The sequence below is a fragment of the Misgurnus anguillicaudatus genome, chromosome 14 (assembly GCF_027580225.2).
Source record: "Misgurnus anguillicaudatus chromosome 14, ASM2758022v2, whole genome shotgun sequence".
In the NCBI taxonomy this organism is placed as follows: domain Eukaryota; kingdom Metazoa; phylum Chordata; class Actinopteri; order Cypriniformes; family Cobitidae; genus Misgurnus; species Misgurnus anguillicaudatus.
The window spans coordinates 35,148,892-35,171,692 of NC_073350.2; the positions used below are offsets into that span (position 1 = coordinate 35,148,892).

Sequence of the window (22,801 nt, forward strand, 5' to 3'; positions counted from 1 at the left end):
CATTGAATGATGTTATGATATTTGAAGCTCAGGATATTAGAAATAACAAAACAAGATCCGTGCAGAAATCAACAGTTTTTATTCATATAGGTGATATTATATTTGTCTCATTTGTTGGTTGAGATAGATGTGTAGTGTTGTAAAACAGTCAAGAGAAAAACATACGGCAGTGACCTGAATGAGGTAGAGTTTTGTACTTGTGTGCATGATACCTCGAAACTTTCTGTTAATTTATCTAAACTTATAACATTATTTAAATTTTCTAAAAATATAAACTGTTTAAAATACACAAATGTCTATCTTATAATAAAAGACTCAACTAGTACAATCTATTTCTTTATATAAACAATAAACAAGTTTATAATAAAACATTATTAGACAAACATATAACTGCAACTTGCATCTTAAATATATTTTGATAAAAATAAATGTAAAATAATGCTTATATTTTATGCTAAAATATCTTAAAATAATTTTAATATACTAATACAAAAAATAAAGGCATTCAATGAATATTTCACCCAAAAATGCTCACTCGTTCATACTTTTCCATTTATAAAGTTATGTATGAAACATTTTAAATAATTTTCACGTGACTGTTTTCTATACAGTACAGTATACACGTCACAGTCTGTTAAACTCTTTAAAGAACAACAACAGGTGATCTGGACTTTGGTACACTGAAAAAAACTTGTAGAAACCGGTTCCACGTGATTGAATTAAGTTTTCTTAAAATGAAATTAACATAAACTTGATTCAATCATGTTGAACTGGTGTACATAATTGAATTACGTAGATCCAACAAGTTTTCTTTTTGTTTTTAAATCATTTTTCCCTGGATCGAGCCCTGGCTAAGTCAGGTGTCCTTTCTGTTTGGGGTTTGCATGTTTTCTCTGTGTCAGCGTGGGTTTCCTCCAGCTTCCCCCCACAGGCCAAAAACTGGCAAGTTAACTAAATTGGAGATACCAAATTGCCCCTCCTCTAACCTGTGTATGGATCAACTTCTGTATAGATTAACCAGTTCTTGCCACGAATATAGCTAAAGATGCTGGAATGGCGTGAAGAATAAATAAATAAAAAAAATTTAAGAAAACTTAATTGAATCATGTGGAATCAAGGTATTTTCAGTGTAGATACCTGAGCTTATCCAGGAAAAGAGTTCATCACGTCTAAATTAACATGAGAGTTTATTTTGGGGTGAAAGCAGATTTAAAATATCCCGCATCAACAGATCAGGTCTCGTCCAGTGAGATCTTCAGTAATCTTCATTATAAATCAAACAGCCCATCTGCCTGAGTTTTGAGTTTAATCTCTTCTGGATCTTCAGCACATTTTCAGATGAATGAAACAGCTGCAATGTCTTAAATCTCTGTTCATGTAGAAATGCTCACTTAAGATCTCCAAAGATTTCCACTGTGACTTTAAATGATTCCTCTGAACAAGAAGGAGAGACACGCTCCGAGAGCGAGGCCGAGGGACAGAAAGAAAGCCATGATAGCTCCGGCGGTCTCCGCTTCACTCGGATCCACTTTCCTAAAAACACAGATGAGAAAATGAAGGATCCTAAAGCTTCTTAAGATTATGACACATCTTAAAGGTTGATGGTTCAGCCCATCAGATCATTGACTTGGAAGTTTCAGTAAATCATGCATGTTAAAGATCTGGGCAGCTAGTGGAAATACCATTTGGGGGGACCAAATGTAAAAAGTTATAGATATATATGTTGGTAGATTCTTTACTCACTTGGGTCCGAAGCACATGCAGAGACTGGCCAGATATCCGTTGGAAAAAGCGAAGAGTATCATGAACGCGATAAACCAGCCGTCATGTGTGAAGTATACGGGTAGATTATGTCGGGGCTGAACATTACACAGCATGAAGAGAGGTACAAATATCACACGAGCCAATAAAAGACCCGGCAGTAACTTACTGTCTTTCCCAGGCTATAGAGATAGAGAGATAGACAACAGGAACATGTTATTAAAAATCAAATCCAACGATAGACTCGAATCTGGGATTGAATTGAATGAATTTGAGCAAAGTTACAATGCAATTAATTTTATGGCTGAAATAAGTTACTTCTGTCCATCTATGACTGTCCTTTGACATCCAGGTATTTTTATATCCATGTAAGATGTGAAGATGTATCCGACAAAACATTTGTAGACCTGACATGCATGTGAAAAACTTACCCACATACAGACAGCTGTAAGGCTGCGACCCGCCCAGTCAAACACATTGAAGAAGAGAAAACAGGACACAGGAATAAAATACTTTCCTAAAAAAGAAAATTGACATTATTAAGCTTTTATATGCACAAATCTATATGTACAGTATAAATATGACATTTAATATCAGAATTTTAATAGCTTTGTAATTCTTTTTTCCTCTTTTTATGGGCAGCATTTTCAACAGTTACAGTTCTGTATTTGTAAGTTCTGTATGTGTGAGAAACCTCAAACATCACAGAAAACTTCCTGCTTCACATTTTCAAAAAACATCATTCTCAAAATGTCCCCACAAGGTCACAAATTTACTGGTATTCCTATCTTTGTGGGGACAATTGGTCAACACAACATGTACCAGGTACACACACACACACACACACAGATCTCACCCCAAGCTCCACCATCACCAGCAAAAGATTGAACATCCACAGTTACTGCAGGAAATGTGCCAATAGTGATTGTGAAAGCAAAACACACAGAAAGAGCCATAACCCAGATCTGAGGAGAAAAATCAAACACAACTACATCTTTAAATCTGAGATTGTGTATTACATGCACACAAGGTAAAACACCGTATGCAGTTTGTCATATGTGTTTATTTACCTTTTTAAAGATGTTCAGGACTGAAGGAGTTTGTTTCGTCTCTTCTGTAGTCTTGTCTTCTGGTTTGTTCTCATCTACACAATTAATAATACACACATATTGAGTTCCTGACATCATCATACACACACACACACACACACACATCATTCTGATGTAAGTTATGTGATGTCACCTGTCTTCATTAAGCCCATCTTATTCTCCTCATCTTCAGCAGGTTTGTGTTGGTTACTCTGATAGTATTGAAAGAAAGCCTGCAGGATGGACAGGACAATGTTTTAAACCCAACTACAGTCATTATTTTGTGTTTTCTACATAACTCATCCTAAATAATGAGTTTCTTTCTGTAAAAATATCATCTTTTATATTGACTGAGTAAGATCTCATCATTAAATTATGAGACTTCAGTCTGCATTACAGGGTCACATTTCCTCATTTAATTTATCACTTGGAAATTGAGACATTTAAATCTTACCAATTTAGGAAGGGCCACATAGGATGCGATTGCAATGCCTATTACAACACATGCTGTGATAAAATATCCAAATGCACTGTCCTTCAGAGCTGAACCACCTGAGAGAAAGAGAGACAGATTGAGAAAGAGATTTCATGAAAATGTTCTTTTCAATGTCAGTCCTCCAGGTTAAGTTCTCTAATATGTTGTCAATAATACATCATTACTTATACTTACTGGCGATTGCACAGATCATTGCGAAGGCAGCGAATGTTCCTGCAAGCCCTTGACCGCTCATGATGGGTGTTGTGTAAGAAGCTGGTAAGAGACCGGCCATACCAAACAGACTTCCCTGTAAGATGGCTCCAAACGCTGACAAAAACATTATGACACAGACCACAGATTACATGTGATGACGTTAATACTGTAACATCTTACACCTGATCACATCCTGGGGCCGGTTGCATACATTTCTAAGACTAGTCTGTAAGTTAGTCATGTATATTTTCTTCAAAACTGTGGCCGGTTACATAGCCATGACGTTAAGACTGCGTCTTAGGAATGATTCTGACTAACTAGCAATTAGTTAGGGCTAATTAGTCTTATTATTTGGATTTAAATTAGACCAATCTCTATGCAACATACTTAAAACAGTTATGATCAGTCTTCAAGAAAAAAAATTAAATAACTTTTAAGACTATTCTTAAAGTTTTATGCAACCAGCCACTGATCTTAATTATTTACATAAAAAAGAAGATAGGTCTAATTTAAATCCAAATAGTGAGACTAGTTATCTCTAACTAATACTAACGTCACGGCTATGTTTATGCAACCGGCCAATGATCTTAAAGCATTCACAATCTATTTCAGTTTCATCATTTTACTCCAAGGGACAGAAAATTCAATAAATCTTCAAAAAAAAAAACATTTCTTAAAAATAATCCATTTTAACCAGGAATGTGTTAAAATGTGCTGGATTATTTTTAAAAGGGACAAACCCAACCACTGGGTTATGAATGAACTGGTGTTGGGTTATTGCAATCCAGTTGGGTCAAATATAGACATTTTCTAGTTTAACCTAACGGTTGTGTTTGTCTCTTTGAGTGTAAGTGAGTTAATAGTAAATCTGTTGTTGTTCATACAGTATACATGTTAGTTTTAAAGAAACAGATGTGTACTTATCCTTACAGTTAATGCAGACAATTTTGATCATGGTGATGCTGAAGAAGGGAAACGGTTCAATTTCCACTTTCACCAGAATTGCAGTCAATAAAAACAGCACAAGGATCGCCGTCAAACTTCCCGCGATTCTCAACTTCTGAGGAATTCTGCAGGAACGACAGGAACAGTAGTTATATCTCTCTAGCATTGCTCCAATCATCCAGTTCATTAACTAATAACACTCATTTTAATGTGGCTTCACGTTTGCTCTTCTCATTCAGCTCGCCTATAATTTCTTTTATTTAAAAAATGACACATATATAAATAGTTGAATTTAGTGTTTGTATTTCATGTGACTGTATTTGTTCATCATGAGGTTTAGTTAATGGTGGAGATCTCACCTCTGATGAAGAACTGAGTTTAGGCAGGAGAACGCCAGCAGGGGCAACATAGCACATAAAGTCATGACATTATTAAACTTGGCTTGTAAAACACTTCGTGTTTCTCCTCCTGTTTGATTGACTGAAAAGTTTTCTGCATTCAGTGGTTGTGGATCTGCGAGACGACTAGTGAAGTACTACAAGATAGAAAAAGAGAGGACAGATGTGGATTTGTCATTTGAACATTATGTGACGTAACCATCATCATTTTGTACATAATGGACCAAACAAACTACGATATAATTGCTTCAAATAAAACATGAGCTGCAAAGTTTTTACCATCGTGGCAGTCATGAAGAAATTCCATGGCAGCAAAGTGCCTAAACCTAACATGAAGAAAATCAACCATACGCCTTTATATCTGTCGAAAGAAGAGATGCCACAATCAAATTATAATATAAAAGATCAAAGGTACACTGTAAACAATTTCTGTCAAAATTACAGTATTAATGGGTATTACTGGCAACTAGCTGCCAGTAATTTACTGTAAATTTTACATTGATGTTATTTACTGGCAACCGTCAAAGTTCAATAAACATTTTCAGTCTTTATCTTCTACAGTAAATTGCTGGCAACCAGCTGCATAATTACAGCAAATTTTTTACAGTGATAAGAAAATGAATAACAATAAATACGAAAGAGAAAAGGCACATAAAAAGAAAAACATGTTGCTGTTATCTGCTGTCTATCTGAGTCGGTCCAGCTGGTGGAGTCGAGTTGTGACACAGATAATCTTTAAAACTCAAGAACTAATGTTATACTCACTTGTCTTTGGGCACCTGAGGGTCCATTTCTGTCAAAGAGCTGAGAAAGTAAATTTTTTAACTTTTAATGGCCCTGGAAGAAAAACAGAAGAAAGATGCACATTAAGATCAGGCTAGCCTATATAGTTTTTAAAAAGTGAACAAATTTCACACACAAAAACTGCCCCAAAAATTATAACTATAATACTGGTTATAATGTAAAATATCTGAAAATATAACAGTGCACTGTTAATAAAATGATGAAAGGCATAATTAAAATAAGAAACAAATAATGAATAAAACACATTATCGTTAAAGCATAGAAAAACAATCCTCCAGTAACAAAAAACTCAAACATTACTCGCCAACAGGCATTTATCTTTGTAAATTAATGATATAATCTGCTCACTTTAGTTAAAGGGTATCACAAAAAGTGTAGTAAAATACTTACAGTACAGAGAGTTACAACATGAACACAGAGCACAAGTGAAATCAACTTAAGTACCAGATCTGCTTTTTAAAGCCCTCCGGCCCCTCCAAATCTATTAAGCCCCGCCCCCTCATGCCTATGCAATGAGGTTTGTTTTTCTGTTGGTAAGTGTGGCTTATCTCAGCGTCTGCATAACCACATCTTATACGCCCCTTAACAAACATGCAAGTTAACAGCAAAAAACATTGAAACCTCTCTTGAGAATAGTTGTGTAGATGATTATATTCAGCTGAATATTGATTATGAACTATAGAATCAATATGTTTAAAACTTGACAGCACACATGAAAAATTATGAAACAAAAGAGTTAGTCTATTACCCATCTCACTGGTGAAACCACCAACGAAACCTGCGAGTCTTGAAAATGCTGAAGCACACAAAACTATCATGAGACATTTCACAAATATAGGAAGTGGGCCGTTTCACAGACAGAGGTCATGAAATAAATAATGCTTTTGAGTTCAGTAAAGGTCTTTATAAACTATCTTTAGTGGTCATTTAGTATCTATGATACACAGCTGTATAGTCTCGCAAATATTTAAAACAAGACATGGCATTGTTTTGCAGCCAGATGAAGAGATGATTTCAGATTGACCACCCTACTGAAAAATCCAGCTAAGACCAATATAAGCTGGTGAGCTGGTTTTAGCTGGTCTCCCAGCTTGGTTTTAGCTGGTATTGCTGGTGTAGCAAGCTGGTCTGTGTTTTGGTCAATTATTAAGCCAGTCTAGCTATGTTTTGGTCACTTTATAAGCTGGTCTAGCTGTGTTTTGGTCACCTTTTAAGCTGGTCTAGTTGGACTTAGCATGTCAGGCTGGAAGACCTGCTCACCCACTTGACCAGCTTTGCCAGGCTGGAAGGACCAGCTTAGACCAGCTACTGCCACCTTAAACCAGCTAAACCAGCTACCAGCTTATGCTTGTCTTTGCTGGATGGATTTTTCAGTAGGGCAGCCACACATCCAATAATTTATGGATCAAGTATTTCTCACTGACTCACTTAACAGAAATACACCTCATTGTATTTAAATACAAATTCATAATTACAGATACCATTAGTCTGTAGTTATTATAAACCTGAAGGAACTTTTTCACTTTCACAAAACTGGCGGAGATCATTTATGTATCTTGAGACTCAGTCAAGTCATTTTTATTCATATAATGTTTTTTTACAGTACATGATGTTTTAAAACAGACAAACAACCAAATGCATTAAAATGACTTTAATAAGTTTCAAAGAAAGATAGTAAACGTACTACAAATGCACCGTTTATGGGGGCCTACAAATCCCAGAATCCCACCTGCCGTAAACGATTAGATGACGTCATTTATATTAAGCGTTTCGCCTTTTGCTGTCTATGGTTTCGCCACACGCAATGAAAAAATGACATCAGTCGGCAATCTGAGGATTCTTGTGGAAGATGCAACGATATTTATAAACACAGGTGAGTAATAATCTGATTCATCGTAATCTCTTATTATGTTCAGAAGCTTTCATGCACAGTCTGAATGGCGTTTAAATATTATAATGTTTTATTAACTTACTTCGGATGAAAGTTCAGCTGAGCTCATGAAGAACTTCAATTTATTTATTTGTTTAGCACGTTTTAACGCGATTTTTAGTTCACAATTTAAAAACCCATACAAAACTCATAAAGACATAAGGAGCTGCTAAACGTTTGGTTAAAGATGATTTAAGGTTACATTGAAAGGGCTTTACATTTTATTTTAAACAGTTCAATTGAAGACTTCATGACTTCTTTGGGTCAACTGCTGCTCTCTGGTGGCACACGTGTGCCTATAACAATACAAACCACAATATATATTTTCTATCCTTACGAAAATGAAACATGATTTTACAATAAAGTTATAAGTTACATGTAAGTTTGGGAGAAGACTCGTCATTCAGACCTGTCAATCATCCCATAAACTTTAAACCTAAACCCGCCCCTCTAACGCCCTCCTTCAGCCAAACTCCTCCTCCTATTTCAATGTCCTTTATTTTGTCCATTTACTGCAGGAGTGGTTAAGTTTAAACCCTCGGGATTGAGTCCCACATTTAAAGACAAATCAAATGAATTTCTCATATAGGAATACTGGATGAGCAGATGAATAGTGTTAGTATTGTTTTGTGTTGTAATATCTGACATTAAAATAAGACCCAGCAGTAAGTCATCCACCAGTGCCTCCAAACTCTCTGACACTGACTTCAGGCTTTCTGTCCTTACGAAAACTAACCTTGGTTTTTGTAGTTACCATGTTCTTTTTTTGGCTAGCAAAACCATGGCAGTCGTAGCCTAGTGGTTAGAGAGTTGAGTTTGTATCCAGTTGTGACTGATGCCCTTGAGCAAGACCTACATTGGCAAATGCTTCACTTCACTATGATTTTAACTCAGTAACCATGGTTTAACCATAGTATGTTTGTGTACAGTAGCAAATCATGGTTATTTTGTAACTGTAGGAACCATGTTTTTGCTGTAGTAAAACCCATAGTTAATTTTCATTAGGGTGATCATCTTTAATTATTCAGCCCTGATTCTACCATCATTACAGAAACTAAAGCAGCATGCCAGTGACCGACTGAACTTGTTATATACTTGTTGACCCACATCACTGCGCTTTTCTCTTACATTTAATCCCTTAATTGACACTGATTTACCACACATGTGTTACTATGATGATGCTGATAGTTGGTGTTTGTATTATATAACTCATGTAAGACATAATTTTACAATATAGTAGTGAAATGTTATATGAAGTATTTTGAGTCATGATCAAATCATTTTTGGATCAGCAAAATAGAAGTAGAATCAAATAAATCATAACACTGTCTTCTTCATTCTATAAATTAAATATAATTCATCTTTTTAAAGCTATTGAGAGTGAGGAGTCACGTGCCGATTTGGGCGGAGTTTGGGCCGGTCGGCCATGATGGTAGGAGACGCTGTCGGTTGCCAGAGGCAACTTCACAGAGGCGCGACTTCCAAAGCTCTTAAAGGAATAGTCTACTCATTTTCAATGTTGAAATGTGTTGTTACCTTGGCTGGGAGCTGTTGGGTCGTCCCTCTGTCGTCTGTGTGTGTGCGCGTGGGCGCTGGGGCGCGCTGCGGCGCTGCGATGGCGTTTGGCTTGGCCCCGTTCATTCAATGGTGCCATTTGGAGATGAAGTTGGAAGTGGCCAAACACATCAACGTTTTTCCTGTTTAAGATGAGTAGTTATACGAGCAAGTTTGGTGGTACAAAATAAAACGTAGCGCTTTTCTAAGCGGATTTAAGCTTAGAGGAGCTCTATTTTATGGTGTAATAGCACTTTTGTGAGTACTTCGACTCGGCGCAGTAACACCCTCCCTCTCCCATTATGAGAGTGAGAAGGGGAGCGGACTTTTCAGGCGAGTCAAAGTACTCCCAAAAGTGCTATTACGCCATAAAATATAGTTACTCTTTTAAATCCGCTTAGAAAAGCGCTACATTTTATTTTGTACCACCAAACTCGCTCGTATAACTACTCGTCTTAAATAGGAAAAACGTTGATGTGTTTGGTCACTTCTAACTTTATCTCTAAATGGTACCATTGAATGAATGGGGCTAAGCTAAATGCTATCGTAGCGTCGCAGCGCGCTCCAGCGCTTACGTGCACACACACAGATGACAGAGGGATGATTCAACAGTTCTTAGTTAAGGTAATAAAATATTTTAATATTGAAAATGAGTAGACTATTCCTTTAATGTATTATTTCGGCAGGACAGAGACGATCTACAAATACGATAAAGAAAAAGGAATAAAGCAATGCAAAAAGATAAGGCGAAAGAAAGGGACCTTACAGGAACAAGCTCACAAACAGCGTTGTACTGGCAGAGGTAACTTAAGTTTCTTCACACGCGTTTGTGTATTGTAATTACATTGCATTTAGCCGACACTTCTTGACCAAAATGACAAAGTAATTAACTGCGACGGTTTCTAAACACGAGATTGTAACGAGATGTTCAATGTACACAAACGTTTCCAACATGTTTTGATGTAGAATGTTTAGGTATTTAGTTGTAATTTGATTTTAGCCCAATGCCACTGTTGTAACTTTACCAGGTTTTTGTGTTGGGGGCTGCAAAGTGCCTATGGTCGTTAAATGTGTGATTGCAAGATGTAAATGATTAAAGATTAAAGCCATTAACAGTGTGGGTAACACTTTACTTGAAGGGGTGTGCATAAGACTGACATAAAACCTTCATAATTATTTATGACATGACACATGCCATGAATATAAAGGATGTTTTATGCATGTTTATGACAATTGCAAGTGTCGTTCGTTCAATTATGAAATTTTTAATGCAAATATGCCATTGCTTGAGATGTCTTTGTTATGCATAATGGTGTCTTCATTTCGGTAACCTAAAAAACTGTATTCCATTGTTCGTATGTTTTCCATATGTATCATGTGAGGTACTGGAGCAGTTTTTAACGCAGCAGTAACTGCGGGGCATGGTAAAACAGTGTAGAATTGCGAAAAACTACTCTACTACGGAGCTAAGAACACACGTAAACAATCATGTTCTGCTGCCGGAATCCTGCCAACATGGTGGAAAGGGGGAGGGGCTCTGTACCATGACGACAGCTCCTCACTCTCAATAGACCGTTTCAGCAGTAACAACATAAACAAGCGGCTGTCGTGGTCCACACGTAACTTCCGGTAAACTCCGCTAAGAATAAATAACAACAAAGTTCTTTAAACGTAGTTTATTTATATAACAAGCAAAAAACAACACATAGATTACCTAGGAAACCAAAACATTTGCTATTTCGACGAGGTATTTGTTCAAGAGAAGTAACCGGAAGTAAAGTTCAGATCCAGACGTGTAGCGCGTCAGCGCACATGTGTCCGATGAAACCATTAATATGAGATGAGATGATTGTCATTTTGTTGTTTAATTAACATAATGACACAAACATAAGCGGATTTCTTCAGGTATTGTGCCACTTTAAGACTGAATAAGCACGGATCCATATACTGACACACACCTGATTTCTTTCTGAACTGTTTGCGTTCACTTTAAGACATAACCGACTGATTTAATGGGAATACTGTGACAAAGACTGTGGTATTAAAGGCGCTCTAAGTGAATCTGTGTGACGTCACTTTTTGTTGATGTTTGAACTGTTTTGAAACAAACGGAGTGTAGATAACTCCTCCCCCTCCCACTCCCCTCCCCCTTCCCCCTCCCCCTCCCCCTCCCCCTCCCCTCCGTACTTTCATGAACGCGCCCAACCCCCACCCCCAAACCCTTCTTGTCGTTTATAGACCTTTCTCACAGTAACCGGAAATACGTAATCGTCGTGAAAGCGGAGTTCCTGTCAAGCGTAAACACGCTAGAAAAACATAAACCTGGGCAAGTTTAAAATGGATCAAAGAGTCTACACAACTTCGTTAACGGATTTGCCAAATATTACATTTGCCGATGTGACACGACTAATGGAGGGAAACTTTTTCCATGAAGAATTTGTCCATACATTTCTAGGTAAGTAGAGAGCAAGTCTAACTGTTACTAATGACACATTATTAGCGTGTCCACTTACACATAATGTATGTATAGTAGATGATATAGACTACCTTACTAAAACATTATAGTCTGCTTTGAATGAAGCATTATGGTACCAATTACCTTCAATTACTGCCTATGATCGTCCAAGTGAACGTCTTGTGTGTAGCAACAATAACGTTAGCCGGAAGCTATCATTATTAGTTAAGATTTTTGTCTGGTAATGTCTGTGATTGTATGTTTGTGTGTCGGGGTGAACTCGTTCCAAGAAAAAAGGGTAGAGACAGCATTTGGTTGCAAGCGGCGACCAGTGAGCCCTAAAATATAGTCGTCTTTAGTGAACTGTCTGCTGCATGCATAAGTGCTCCCCTTTCTTATGGTGAAGTTAGGTCCTTAATCTCGCTGGATAGCCTGAATCCACTTCTGTCTAACTTCACCATCAACAGGGAATTAATGGAACAGATACAGCTTTTTACATTGCCTTGACTGCGAAGGAAGTAGATTTCCGCGACGATTGCGTATTTCCGGTCATAAATACGGAAGTTGTGAGAAAGGTCTATTGGCTGGAACACTTTGTTATGGTTTCTGTTTGTAGGTTTGGCCACTTTGTTTTTATTGCAGTTTGTGGAGCCTGTGCTGTCTACAGAGATTGCCTTTTTTACAGTTTGATCAGCGGACAGGCAGCAAGCAGATAGTGAGGAGATGTTTGCTGTATGTAACAAAAAATGTTTTATGGTCTAAAACGCGTGAATTCGCTTAGAGAGATGATTTTGTTTGTGTGTCCTGTCGAGGGCATAGAGATGCTGTGTTTGCGTTCTTTTTGAAACTTGTGTCTCCATGTGGGTGCTATGAGTGTGCGTCTATTTGAGTATGTGTGTGCGCACAGAAAACAGCTCACTTTAACATCTTCTCACGCTTAAATTGTTTTAAATGGCTTGGATATTAACACTTGCAAGGTATAGAAACACATGCAAATGATACAATTTCTATATTAATAGTTGTTTCTGAATGATACTATTATTAAATTGATTGTTATTTCCTTAATGATGCATGAATTCTTCTTCACATGACTGACTGAACTTCCTTTAAAGTTTTTCATGAATGTTATTTGCAGATCCTCTTGTTTTTTGATTGAGGAGAGGGAAAGAGAGTTAAATAGAGAAAACAGATCTAAACATCCATTCGAGGGCTGGACACCACCCTAAATTATGAGATTCATTCCTCACCGTGATTTAATGAAGGAAGTCCGACATAATCAACTATGCATTGTTTAAACCTTCTGGGAAATCTGTTGTGAAACCTTGCTACAGAAAGTCTATTTTAAAAGATGTGAATAGTCGTGATAGCATGTGATATATCAAGTCAAACGTGTTTTAAGACCATTATTTAATATGCAATATTTTTGTTGCTCAATCTAAAAAAACTAAGCAGTATTTTTTGTAATGCATTTTCTTTATTGCACTTTAGGGCCAGTTTCAACATCCGCACGCCAATTTATTGTGTCTCAGCAGGTTCAGTCTGTTAATAATCACCCTATTTTGATGCAAATGAAGGGAGAATATCAGCGATCTAATGAAGCGGGATGTTTCAGTACCCAGAAGAAGTGTGCAAAGTCTACACTAGTAAAGATAGGATGTTGTGATATACAGTACTAGATATGCAAGTCGAACAGTCTTGTCATAATGCCACTGATGTCATTACTTTATATATTAACCTTAAAAATGTTTTTAAGAAATAAATCACATTTTGAATGTCAAGACTTTAATGATTTTCAGGTTAAACAATAAAGTATGAATAATTTGGGTCACACATAACTAAGATGTCTGATAAGTGAGGTATGAAAGAGGTCATTTCCTCTGGAAAACTTCAGGAAGAGTCTTAACATTCCTGCTCATTCTGCACCATTCACAGCTAAAGTATAAAAATAGTCGAGTGATGAGTGAAATGAAGTTCAGGAAACATTTAAGATGTGGAGAAAATATGAGGTGTGATGCTGAGTCAGTTCATCTCTCTGTTATTTCACAGTCAGCTGTCAAAACGCTGGAGGAGATGCTATCAGGGGCTTCATTGTTAAAACCAGAAGAACGGTGTGTCAACACCTCAAAATAACATTTAAAAACACATTAAACCTCATTCACACAGCACTTTGGTCCCAGAAAATACCACGTTAAATGGGCAGACGGGCTTCTGTGTGAACGCAAACACGTCCTGTAAATGTTCTGGGATCACTCCCATAAAGAGGATCTATAACATTCCTGGAAAGCCCTCTGTTTAAACAAGAGGCAGAAACAATGGCGTAAGGGGCGTGTCATAGTAAGGACGCACATGTCATCGACACAATGAAGTTATGGTTCAGCTTTTTAAAATGGGGGTTTTAAATGCACATTAACATTCACGATGAGAAATGTCGGCAAACTGGACCGAAGCAGAGATTAGGGAGCTCATCAATATCAGCACTGAAGCTGAGATCATTCACCAACATGAAAGAACAGAGCATCACACGCTCCCTTTAAGTCTTATCATAAAATAAGCAAACTTCAGACACTCTGGAAAAAACTAGCAAGTGCAGGACTTTAAAGGGACAATAAGTAGGATTTACCCCATCTAGTGGTGAAATTGTATTTTGCATTCAAATGAACAGTGCTCTCTTGCGCCTCGCTTTTCCAAATGCGTGTTGCAACTACTGTAGCTGTTATGTAATCACTGATCTCCTTGTCCGTTTCAGCTGGTTGACGTGTTCTGAATGAAAACATGTTGTGGAAACGCGTTGGTAGGTCCCTCTCTGCTATTATAGTTTATCAATATAGCGGAACGACATGGAAGCCTCCTTGGACTTACCCGTTCAATGTAAGTAAAGCGGAGAAATTCTAAGCTTACAAAGAAAAGTCAGATCACTGAAAGACGTCATTTGACACCAACAAGGACATATTTATGAATAAAGACATTGATTTTGATTAATAAAACACTTAAAACCCTACTTACTGTCCCTTTAAATATGTCAGGTGTATTTACGGGTTTTTTATAAAACGGTTAGTTCCAATCCTTGATTCTGATTGGTCAATAGGTGTGCTTTATTCGCGATAAAACACTGCTATGACCGCTTCACCCAACGGTTCTATTTAATATCACTGCGCCCTTAGCAACGCCCTTAGCAACACCCTTAGCAACACATAAACATATAATGAGACAAAAGCAGTTTCTCAATATGCGTTCTTGTCTGTACTTGCGTTCTTGTGGACTTGTGAAACATTATCAGTCGCGGCCCAAGTACTGTTCCAATTCAAAGTTCGCATCAAGCCCAAGTTCACATAAAATCCCCGAATGTGTTCTTGATCCGCCCATTTTATCGAGGATGCATCAGAGGAGACTTGTGTGGACTTATGACAGCGAAGTTTCCCAGAATGCATTTCGCGTCAGAAGTTCGTTCTTCCGAGTCTGAACTTGCAAGTCCGAACTAGGAAGGACACAAGTCCGAACTTGGCGTACTTGGTATTGAGAAACGGCTAAAGTCTGAGAACAGTTTGTTGTTTTTATTTGAGCTTTCATGTTGTTGTTGTTCGCAGTCAGGGACTATTTTTTCTAGCGGAAGGAATGCTTTTATAGATTTAACTTCATGAAAGTTGCACTAATTTTTTTTTACTTTAATATTGTGTGGTAACCGTTTTATAAAAGCAATAAGGTACTCGAGGCAAGTGCTGTATCGTGAATAAGTAACGGCTGAAGGGGTTGCAGGCACTCCGCTTCACGTCGTGCCTAACAACGCCCTTCAGCCGTTACTTATTCACGATACAGCACAGCCTCTCGTACCTTATTGCTTACTTACGGTATGTGTGTGAATGCACTCTCAGATTCCAGAAAATCATTGGCAGTGTGAATGAACTAAAAATCAAACTCCCAGATGCATTTTCGGTGTATTTTCCAGAATGTTTGTTTAGGCAAATGTGTTGAGAAAGAGCTGATGCTCATCATTTTCTCACAATAGATTTAACTCTTATTGACACAGACTGCACTGATATATGAGAGAGTGCCTTTTAAAAACTTTATTTCATCAAACATGGAAACTAGCAGGAAAAAACAGCATCCTTGACCTTCCCTCATGACAGATCTGATTTAAAGAATATTTCACTCAAAAATCAAAGAAAATGAAGCTTATGATTGCGATAGTGTGCTAAAATGACATTTGAAGTAATGTCACAATGCAAAAAGCAAAAATTAACGTTTCAAATTATATATGTTATAAATATTTCTGCAATAAACCATCAGCACTTTTTTGATGATAACCAGTATCACAATATATCTGAAACACGCTCGACTGTTCGTTCAAACAGGGAAAGTCAGTGATCTTACCTTCAGCACAAGCAGATTTCACAAAGTGTCAAATATGTGTTTCCTCTGAGTGTTAGTTGTAAAGGTTTAAACCGATTGAAAAAGTTTTCACGTTGTACTAACTGAGACGTCTGATCTCAGTGAACATGAAGCTCGAGCAGCGCGTTCACTCTTACGTAATGCTTTCTGCTCCTACGTGTCTGCTTTTGTCACCCTGATGTCACATTTTTCTAGCTCTTGCAATAAAACCAATCTGTCTTTGTGATGCAGAAATACCAGTCAAGATCTATTTTTAAACAAAATTACAACAAAATCATTTATTTGAACAAAATGTCAAATGTTTTAAGCTTAAGAAAGGCTTGCCAGGAAATCTCAAAGAAGCAAATATTAATATAAATGAAAACATAAACGTCAGAAAGCTGGCATTAGAGAAAGGAAATGTTTAACTAAAAAAGGCTAATGAATAAATCAATATGTATGATGTGATGCAATGCAATGCTGTTTGTTTGACTGATAGTTTAGATAGATAATCATTAACAGATCCTAATGACGGATTATCATCCATTCTTACTATTGATTCATCATTTATGACTAACATCATTACACACCAGATTTACTCTAACCCTACTATATATGATCCACATCTGGAATATGCTTTAAAAAACAACTGATTATAAGTTTGACTCCTTTTTTGTTATCTGTCGTTCAATATCTGCTCTCCAAAACTCCATTAGATTATTGTGTGTTTAACAGCACGCTAACAAACGTAACACTTTAATGTGACTGACTTTCTTTCTTAGGTGAGAAAAAACTGCATTTTGAGCCTAATGGTTAAACAGACATTAAAATGCAACCATTTTGATCACATTTGCATAAACATTAAAATAATATTAAAATATGAATAAGTTATAAAGAATAAATGTATATTACAAAAAACCTGCTTTTTCTTTCCGTAATAAACCAATATTTCAAAAAGTCAGCCTGTGCCAAAAAAGTCTTTTAAAACATAAACTACATAATAGTGGATACATTTGTGATCAATGTACTACAGGAACAGAAAGCAGTGGTATAGTCTTACCTGTGACTGATGTGTTCTCTAACTCAACAGCTGAAGTTCAAAGACCTGCAGTACTAGTTGAGGACTCTTATCTGTGGGATCCTGTAGGAGTGAATGTACACTGACCACTGCAGGGTCAAAGGTCAACATGCGCAGAGCTTTATACTGTCACATACACACAACCTGGAGATATGATGTTTGTGTCATTCAGATATCATTACTTCACCTGCACAGGATTGTTTGTAAATAGAATTGCTTTATTAAGATTTGTTTTATTGTATTGTTTTTAGAAAATCATCTCATTGTGTGTAGTTGAGTAGTTTTAGTTGTACAGCTATGTTTATGTGGTTGTTGCTAGTGTGTTCTTGATGGTTGCAAGGTAAGATGTGTGATGTTCCTGCTGGTTTTTAGTTGGTGGCTTACTGACCAAAGTCAAAATGGCCTAAATCTCTATGATGGACTTTTGGACTCACATTTGGCAGAATGTGAAAGCTGTTTTGATAACCTCACCCATCTGTACAGAATACACCCATCTGTGAAACGCTTTCATATACAGATTAACAATAAACATCATCACAGTAATGACAAGAACTTATTTAGCCAAGACTCATGAGACTGTGGCATTCGGGAAAATCATGACTTACTGTTATATCTCATCTCACTTTATTTATAAGATTAGAAGAGAAGTCTTATCTGTCAGATTTCTCTGTGTGGCATCATCTCGGGTTGTGTGAGGTTTAGTTATTGTCTAGTTAACAGTATATAACTATCAGTATTGGACTGTTACATGTTTGGTGATATTGTTTGCTCTCTGCTGGCAGGTGGCTGCTACTGCAACTATGATTGAATAAAACTCTGTGAGATTTGATAAAATACATACATTTATCATGAATTCTTCTGTGTAATTAAACCTCAAAAAAATTAAGGCTATTAACTGACAGCACTACATTGTATCATTTGATATGTTTGTATCATTCAATATTGTTATATGAAGTGAATCTTCTTTTGAGGGTTTGGGGGGGGCAAAAGGCTGCACCTTACACAGGTTGCGGGGACATGTCGAAAAAGTAGTATCTGATCTAAATTCTGACTTCTTAATAATAAGAGTAACAATCATGACAGCTCAGAATATAATAATATTGCATTTTTATGTCATGTGTAGTGACTCAATAGAGATTAGATTTGATTCAGATCGCCGCTGTCAGTTTCATGATTAATTCTTAAACTATTACAATTAAAACCTAAATGTTTTTTTAAAGCATACACTGTTAGGTTGGATTTTTATTTATTTTATAAATAAATAAGGAAGGTCCCATTGAGATTAACGAAATCTCTTCATCCTGGCCAAGATGGCCTTAAAAAGTTTCACATAAACACATTATACACAAAACAAATTCTAAACAAGCCTTCTGGATCAACTTCAAAAATATTTCAATTGGTAACACCTAAAAAAGTGAGTTATTTCAACGTAAATATTTAATTTTAAAGTATTTTTTCTTTGAAACAACTTCTTTTTTTAAGTACAGTTCATTTATTATTGTTCTGGTGGGGTGGGGGTATGATTATATAGGCCTGTCACTCATCTCATTATATTGTGAAGATGTTCCTGGTTTCTACAGGGTTAAATCACCCATCAGAAAGAAACATGGCTACACACAAAATTGTTTTTACAAATTATTTTTATTGTTAGATTTCAGTTATCAATAATTTTAGACAGGACAGCATAACCCATCAACAACAACAAAAAGAAGAAATGTAAGAATTATATTTATCCGAGTGTTTCATGAACATTATGTTGAGTGTTTTATATCTGTATAATGTGTGAGGTTTGTAAGCTGGAGTATATAATATCAGCTAGAGGCTTCAAACAGTGCGGTCCTTCACCTACAGATGTAAAAATAAAACAACAACATCAGGTAACAGAAGAGCCACTAAAACATTGTCATGATAACTTGGTTCAAGTGCACATGAAAGTTAAGTGCACTTACATGGTTAAGAGTCTGAGTACACATCACCTACAGGAGAGATCAGATCATTACTAAAGGATTATATTCAATCACATCATTACAGATGTGAGTGATGCTTGGCGGATGTTGTTGCCATGGTGATGAGGTGTATTCAATGATTTTTATCATGTTGCTATGTAGTTGCCAAGGTATTTAATGTATAAGTACTCTGTAAGTTTCTGTGATCTGTTGTGCAGTTGCTAGCATCATCAGAAAGGGTTAATGTGTTGTTAACTGTAAGTCAGATGATTGAAGCAATAATAGCACAGGTAACACAGCGTATGAACAACAGTCATATTATCGCTTGCCTTCTTTTCCCTGCTAACACTGAGTTGAGGTATTTCTTGGCTGCCATCTGTTTACGGTATCGACTGTAGTTGTCTGTGAAGACGGCGTCTGAATGACGTTTGACTGGCATCTGCTCCACACCCAGTTCATCACTGTGGCGTACAGACAGGAAATGACATCATCACACTTTAATAAGCTTCTGCCATCTCATAATGAAAAACTTTATTAAATCAAAATATTATATCCACTAATGATATTCAGCACATAGACGGTTTAGTACACACAGTTATTTGTTTTAGCATTAATGAGTTTAATTGGCATGAAAATAATGCAAAAATTATTTCTGCTAAATATAATTTCTATAAATAAGAAGAGATGGACATGTTTTAGTTTAATCCAGATCTGACCATGTACGTTACCTGACTCTCTTTGCCAGCAGAGACTCCAGATATTCTTTAGCGGAGAGTTGGCCGAGGAGTTTGCTGTATCCGCTCGTGAACAACCCGTCAGCGTGTCTCGATGGTCTGGAAAAAAATTTACCTTGAGAATAAATTTTGCACTTTCAAATATTTTTATTTAAAACATACAAATTCTTTGCTGCCTTAAATGTTTTGTTCAATGAACTCCGATTTACAAGAAAATTTAGATGAGTTGAGAGATGAGTTGCTACAACTTATTAAATCAAGTTGACCTATTATAAGTTATAACAACTCATCTCTAGTCAAGATAAAGAATAGTAAGTTAAAATGACTTTATCCAAGTTGATTAAACAAAAAAGCTTGCAGATAATCAAATGATTTGCTTTTGTTCTGAGTAGATTTATCATTTTTGTTGGTAGGGTATAATGTAGTAAAAACACATTTGATGCTTCTTTGTACCTCTCAACTGTGTTTGCGATTTCATATAAGAGTTTATACGTCTCTAAATCCTGTAGTGATGGATCGCTTGTCCAATCATCTTGCCCATCTTCATCCAGAGTTTCTGATCTAGATCAAATGAATCATGTAAAATATTATTAAAAACTATAAACTCAAGTTAACCAGGACTGATCAGTGATTTTATCAAGCATATTATGAAAAGTTTACAGTACTTATATAGTTAAATACAATAAAGTATAGTAAATAATATAGGTATACATATAAACTACATAAAATTATATTTAACAGTATATGCTATATAAATTGCATTATGTTTACTATAATTAATTATACCACGGGCTGTTAAATACATTATTCTGATTGGTTGAGAAATGTACCACAGGTATGTGTTATTTTTCGATAAGCGCATACCTGACCTGTCAAATGTCTTAAAATAATCACCAGATCAATGTTTGTGGTAAGCGTGGTATAAGAGGAATAATTGACTCCGGTTCTTTAAATTATTTGACAATAATGTACACACGAGGTGTAATGGCTTTGCTTTGTGCCACATTACCACCTTGGGTGGGCATTATTTTCTAAAAACTCACCACTCGTCATCAATTTTTACCATACTTAAACTCAAGTTAACCAGGACTTTTATCAGACCTGATCAGTGATTTTTTTAAACAATATGTGAAAAGTTGACATTATTTATTTATAGTTAAATACAATAAGGTATAGTAAATAATATATTTATATATAAATTGCAATATGTTACTTATAATTAATTATAAATAAAGGCACTTATATAGAAACCGGCACTAAATGCTCTGAATTCATTTGAATTCTTGTGTTTTTAAGGGTAAATGTGATTTTAAACTAAACTACAGTATTAATGCAAATAAAAACTTTTGTGAATAATAAAAACGAGGCAGTTCATTGAGTAAAATGATGGTAGATAAGAACTGTATGTTATGTGTTAGTCTTACCTGATGTCAGAATATGCCGAAATTGCAGGCAATGCAAAAGTCCTGCTGCAGAAAACACTGCAGATCGCAACCAGGAGAAGTATTTGACAGCTGCTCGGTGAACTCATGGCTTTCTGCGGATGTGTAAATCAATAAAAACAAACAAACAATTTCTAGATGAAGTTTCTTTGCTATCAGCTCTTATCACTATCAGAATGTTTCTTCTTTCCTTCTGGGCAGTTAGCAAATAACACAGGCGGCTGCTACCCAGTCTCACAAAGTTTCGTGATATAGTCACGTATTTTTTTGATTCTTTTTTCGTGCTATTATCACGAAATTTCGTGTTTTTTCGTTGTCGTTTGGCGAGTTCCTGTTTTCGTGTGATTATCACGTATTGGTTACTCGACTGTTTTGTCCTATTTTTAAACCATTGTCGCTTCGGTTTAGGGTTAGATTTGGTGCTTGCATTAGAATGTCACTTAATATATTGATCTATACTATTTTTCCTGATTTATTTTTTTATATGTCGCCTGGCGTTAGGGTTAGAGTTGGGTTTGGTTAGGGATGTCATTTTATGTAAATCTAACCCTAAACCGAAGCAACAAAACAGTCGAGCAACCAACACGTGACAATCACACGAAAACAGGAACTCGCTACACGACCACGAAAAAACACGAAACCTCGCGACAATAGCACGAAAAAAGAATCAAAAAAACACGTGACCATACAACGAAACTTCGTGAGACTGGGCTGGGCAGATTATACTACACACATTTTAGTCTTTTAGATATACAAACATATAACATGCATTCAGGAAAACATAAAAGCACTGCACATATAGTGCACATATATATATTAAATAATATGATTTATTGAATAAAATACTCACTGTAGAGAGCTGAGGATACTGACACCTGTAGAAATACTGTCGTTCAGATCCTCTCGCTTCAGTCGGTGGGACGTCTCAATCTCTCTTCTCTAACCTCGGACTTTTATACACCTGATTATTCAGATGGACTGAATTCTTGTGTGGTCTGACCTGCGTCATGATGATCCCAGCAGGATATGCGCTTGGTCATCTGCTGGTTAAACTGAAATCCACTTTACATGGATGGAAATCATTATTAGCTGTCTTACATTTTTAAGTTTAATTCAATTGTCATTTCAAAAATTTTAGATGTAAACTACACTTTAACTTAGAAAAACAAGTTCAAATTGCTCATTAGGATAAGACGCGTATAAAAAATAACAAACATTTGACTGTGTATCTTAGTTTAGTGTTATGTTATTAATGGATTTTATTGTTTTATATCTACCCTTGACCAGTAAGATGATGTTATAGTCATTTCCGATATACAGCTGTGTTGGTACATTGTTTGTAAAATCTGAAAGGATTACTGTAAATGTACGGTACTTTCTTGTACTTTAGTATGATGCTATAGATTGTTCTTATGCATTTTAGAAATATTCTTGTCCATCTACATTTACAAATCAATCACATAAATTCTTTTTCAAAACCGTTGCTATATAAAACACTTGTTTCCTTTCAGGTGTATTTGTTTCTGATATTTTTGGATCAAAGTTTTCACACAGTAACTTTAACTTGAGTATAACTTGTTACTCTTCACGTGAAAGTGTAGGTGATGATG

At 36.2% G+C, this 22,801-nt stretch overlaps 2 protein-coding genes across 4 annotated transcripts; both read right to left on the minus strand.

Annotated features, from left to right (window-relative positions):
• Positions 1 to 85: 85 nt before the first annotated feature.
• On the minus strand, positions 86 to 17,123 carry slc29a1b (solute carrier family 29 member 1b). 2 transcript variants are annotated; one of them, XM_055183459.2, is made up of 13 exons: positions 17,052 to 17,123; positions 5,649 to 5,720; positions 5,163 to 5,244; positions 4,845 to 5,020; positions 4,471 to 4,610; positions 3,520 to 3,654; positions 3,304 to 3,401; positions 3,004 to 3,082; positions 2,832 to 2,905; positions 2,618 to 2,726; positions 2,193 to 2,278; positions 1,744 to 1,943; positions 86 to 1,533 (listed from the first exon to the last, which is right to left on the minus strand). In XM_055183459.2, exons 2-13 carry the CDS (start codon positions 5,672 to 5,674, stop codon positions 1,422 to 1,424), a joined length of 1,317 nt encoding a protein of 438 aa, XP_055039434.1. In that variant the 5' UTR covers positions 5,675 to 5,720; positions 17,052 to 17,123; the 3' UTR covers positions 86 to 1,421. The 2 variants fall into 2 exon arrangements, with proteins under 2 accessions (XP_055039434.1, XP_055039433.1); XM_055183458.2 differs by lacking the exon at positions 17,052 to 17,123 and adding an exon at positions 6,078 to 6,135.
• A 1,568-nt stretch (positions 17,124 to 18,691) lies between these two features.
• On the minus strand, positions 18,692 to 22,199 carry vipb (vasoactive intestinal peptide b). Of its 2 annotated transcripts, XM_055183457.2 has the most exons (7): positions 22,042 to 22,199; positions 21,174 to 21,286; positions 20,203 to 20,310; positions 19,744 to 19,848; positions 19,345 to 19,476; positions 19,019 to 19,045; positions 18,692 to 18,914 (listed from the first exon to the last, which is right to left on the minus strand). In XM_055183457.2, the coding sequence occupies exons 2-6, from the start codon at positions 21,278 to 21,280 to the stop codon at positions 19,042 to 19,044; spliced, it is 456 nt and encodes a 151-aa protein (XP_055039432.1). In that variant the 5' UTR covers positions 21,281 to 21,286; positions 22,042 to 22,199; the 3' UTR covers positions 18,692 to 18,914; positions 19,019 to 19,041. The 2 variants fall into 2 exon arrangements, 1 of the variants encoding a protein (XP_055039432.1); XR_008638553.2 differs by having other exon boundaries at positions 19,019 to 19,476.
• Between the last annotated feature and the right edge of the window lie 602 nt (positions 22,200 to 22,801).

Bases quoted from the DNA above. Each gene is read 5' to 3' on its own strand.
- vipb (XM_055183457.2), bottom strand. From the start codon at position 21,280: ATGAGTTCACCGAGCAGCTGTCAAATACTTCTCCTGGTTGCGATCTGC. The intron at 19,849-20,202 runs GTACAAAGAAGC...ATTTTTTTCCAG, and splicing joins ATCGCAAACACAGTTGAGAG to ACCATCGAGACACGCTGACG. The intron at 19,477-19,743 runs GTAACGTACATG...TGTACGCCACAG, and splicing joins CTGCTGGCAAAGAGAGTCAG to TGATGAACTGGGTGTGGAGC.
- slc29a1b (XM_055183459.2), bottom strand. From the start codon at position 5,674: ATGGACCCTCAGGTGCCCAAAGACAA. The intron at 5,021-5,162 runs GTAAAAACTTTG...TCTATCTTGTAG, and splicing joins TCTTCATGACTGCCACGATG to TACTTCACTAGTCGTCTCGC. The intron at 4,611-4,844 runs GTGAGATCTCCA...TCGTTCCTGCAG, and splicing joins AACTCAGTTCTTCATCAGAG to AATTCCTCAGAAGTTGAGAA.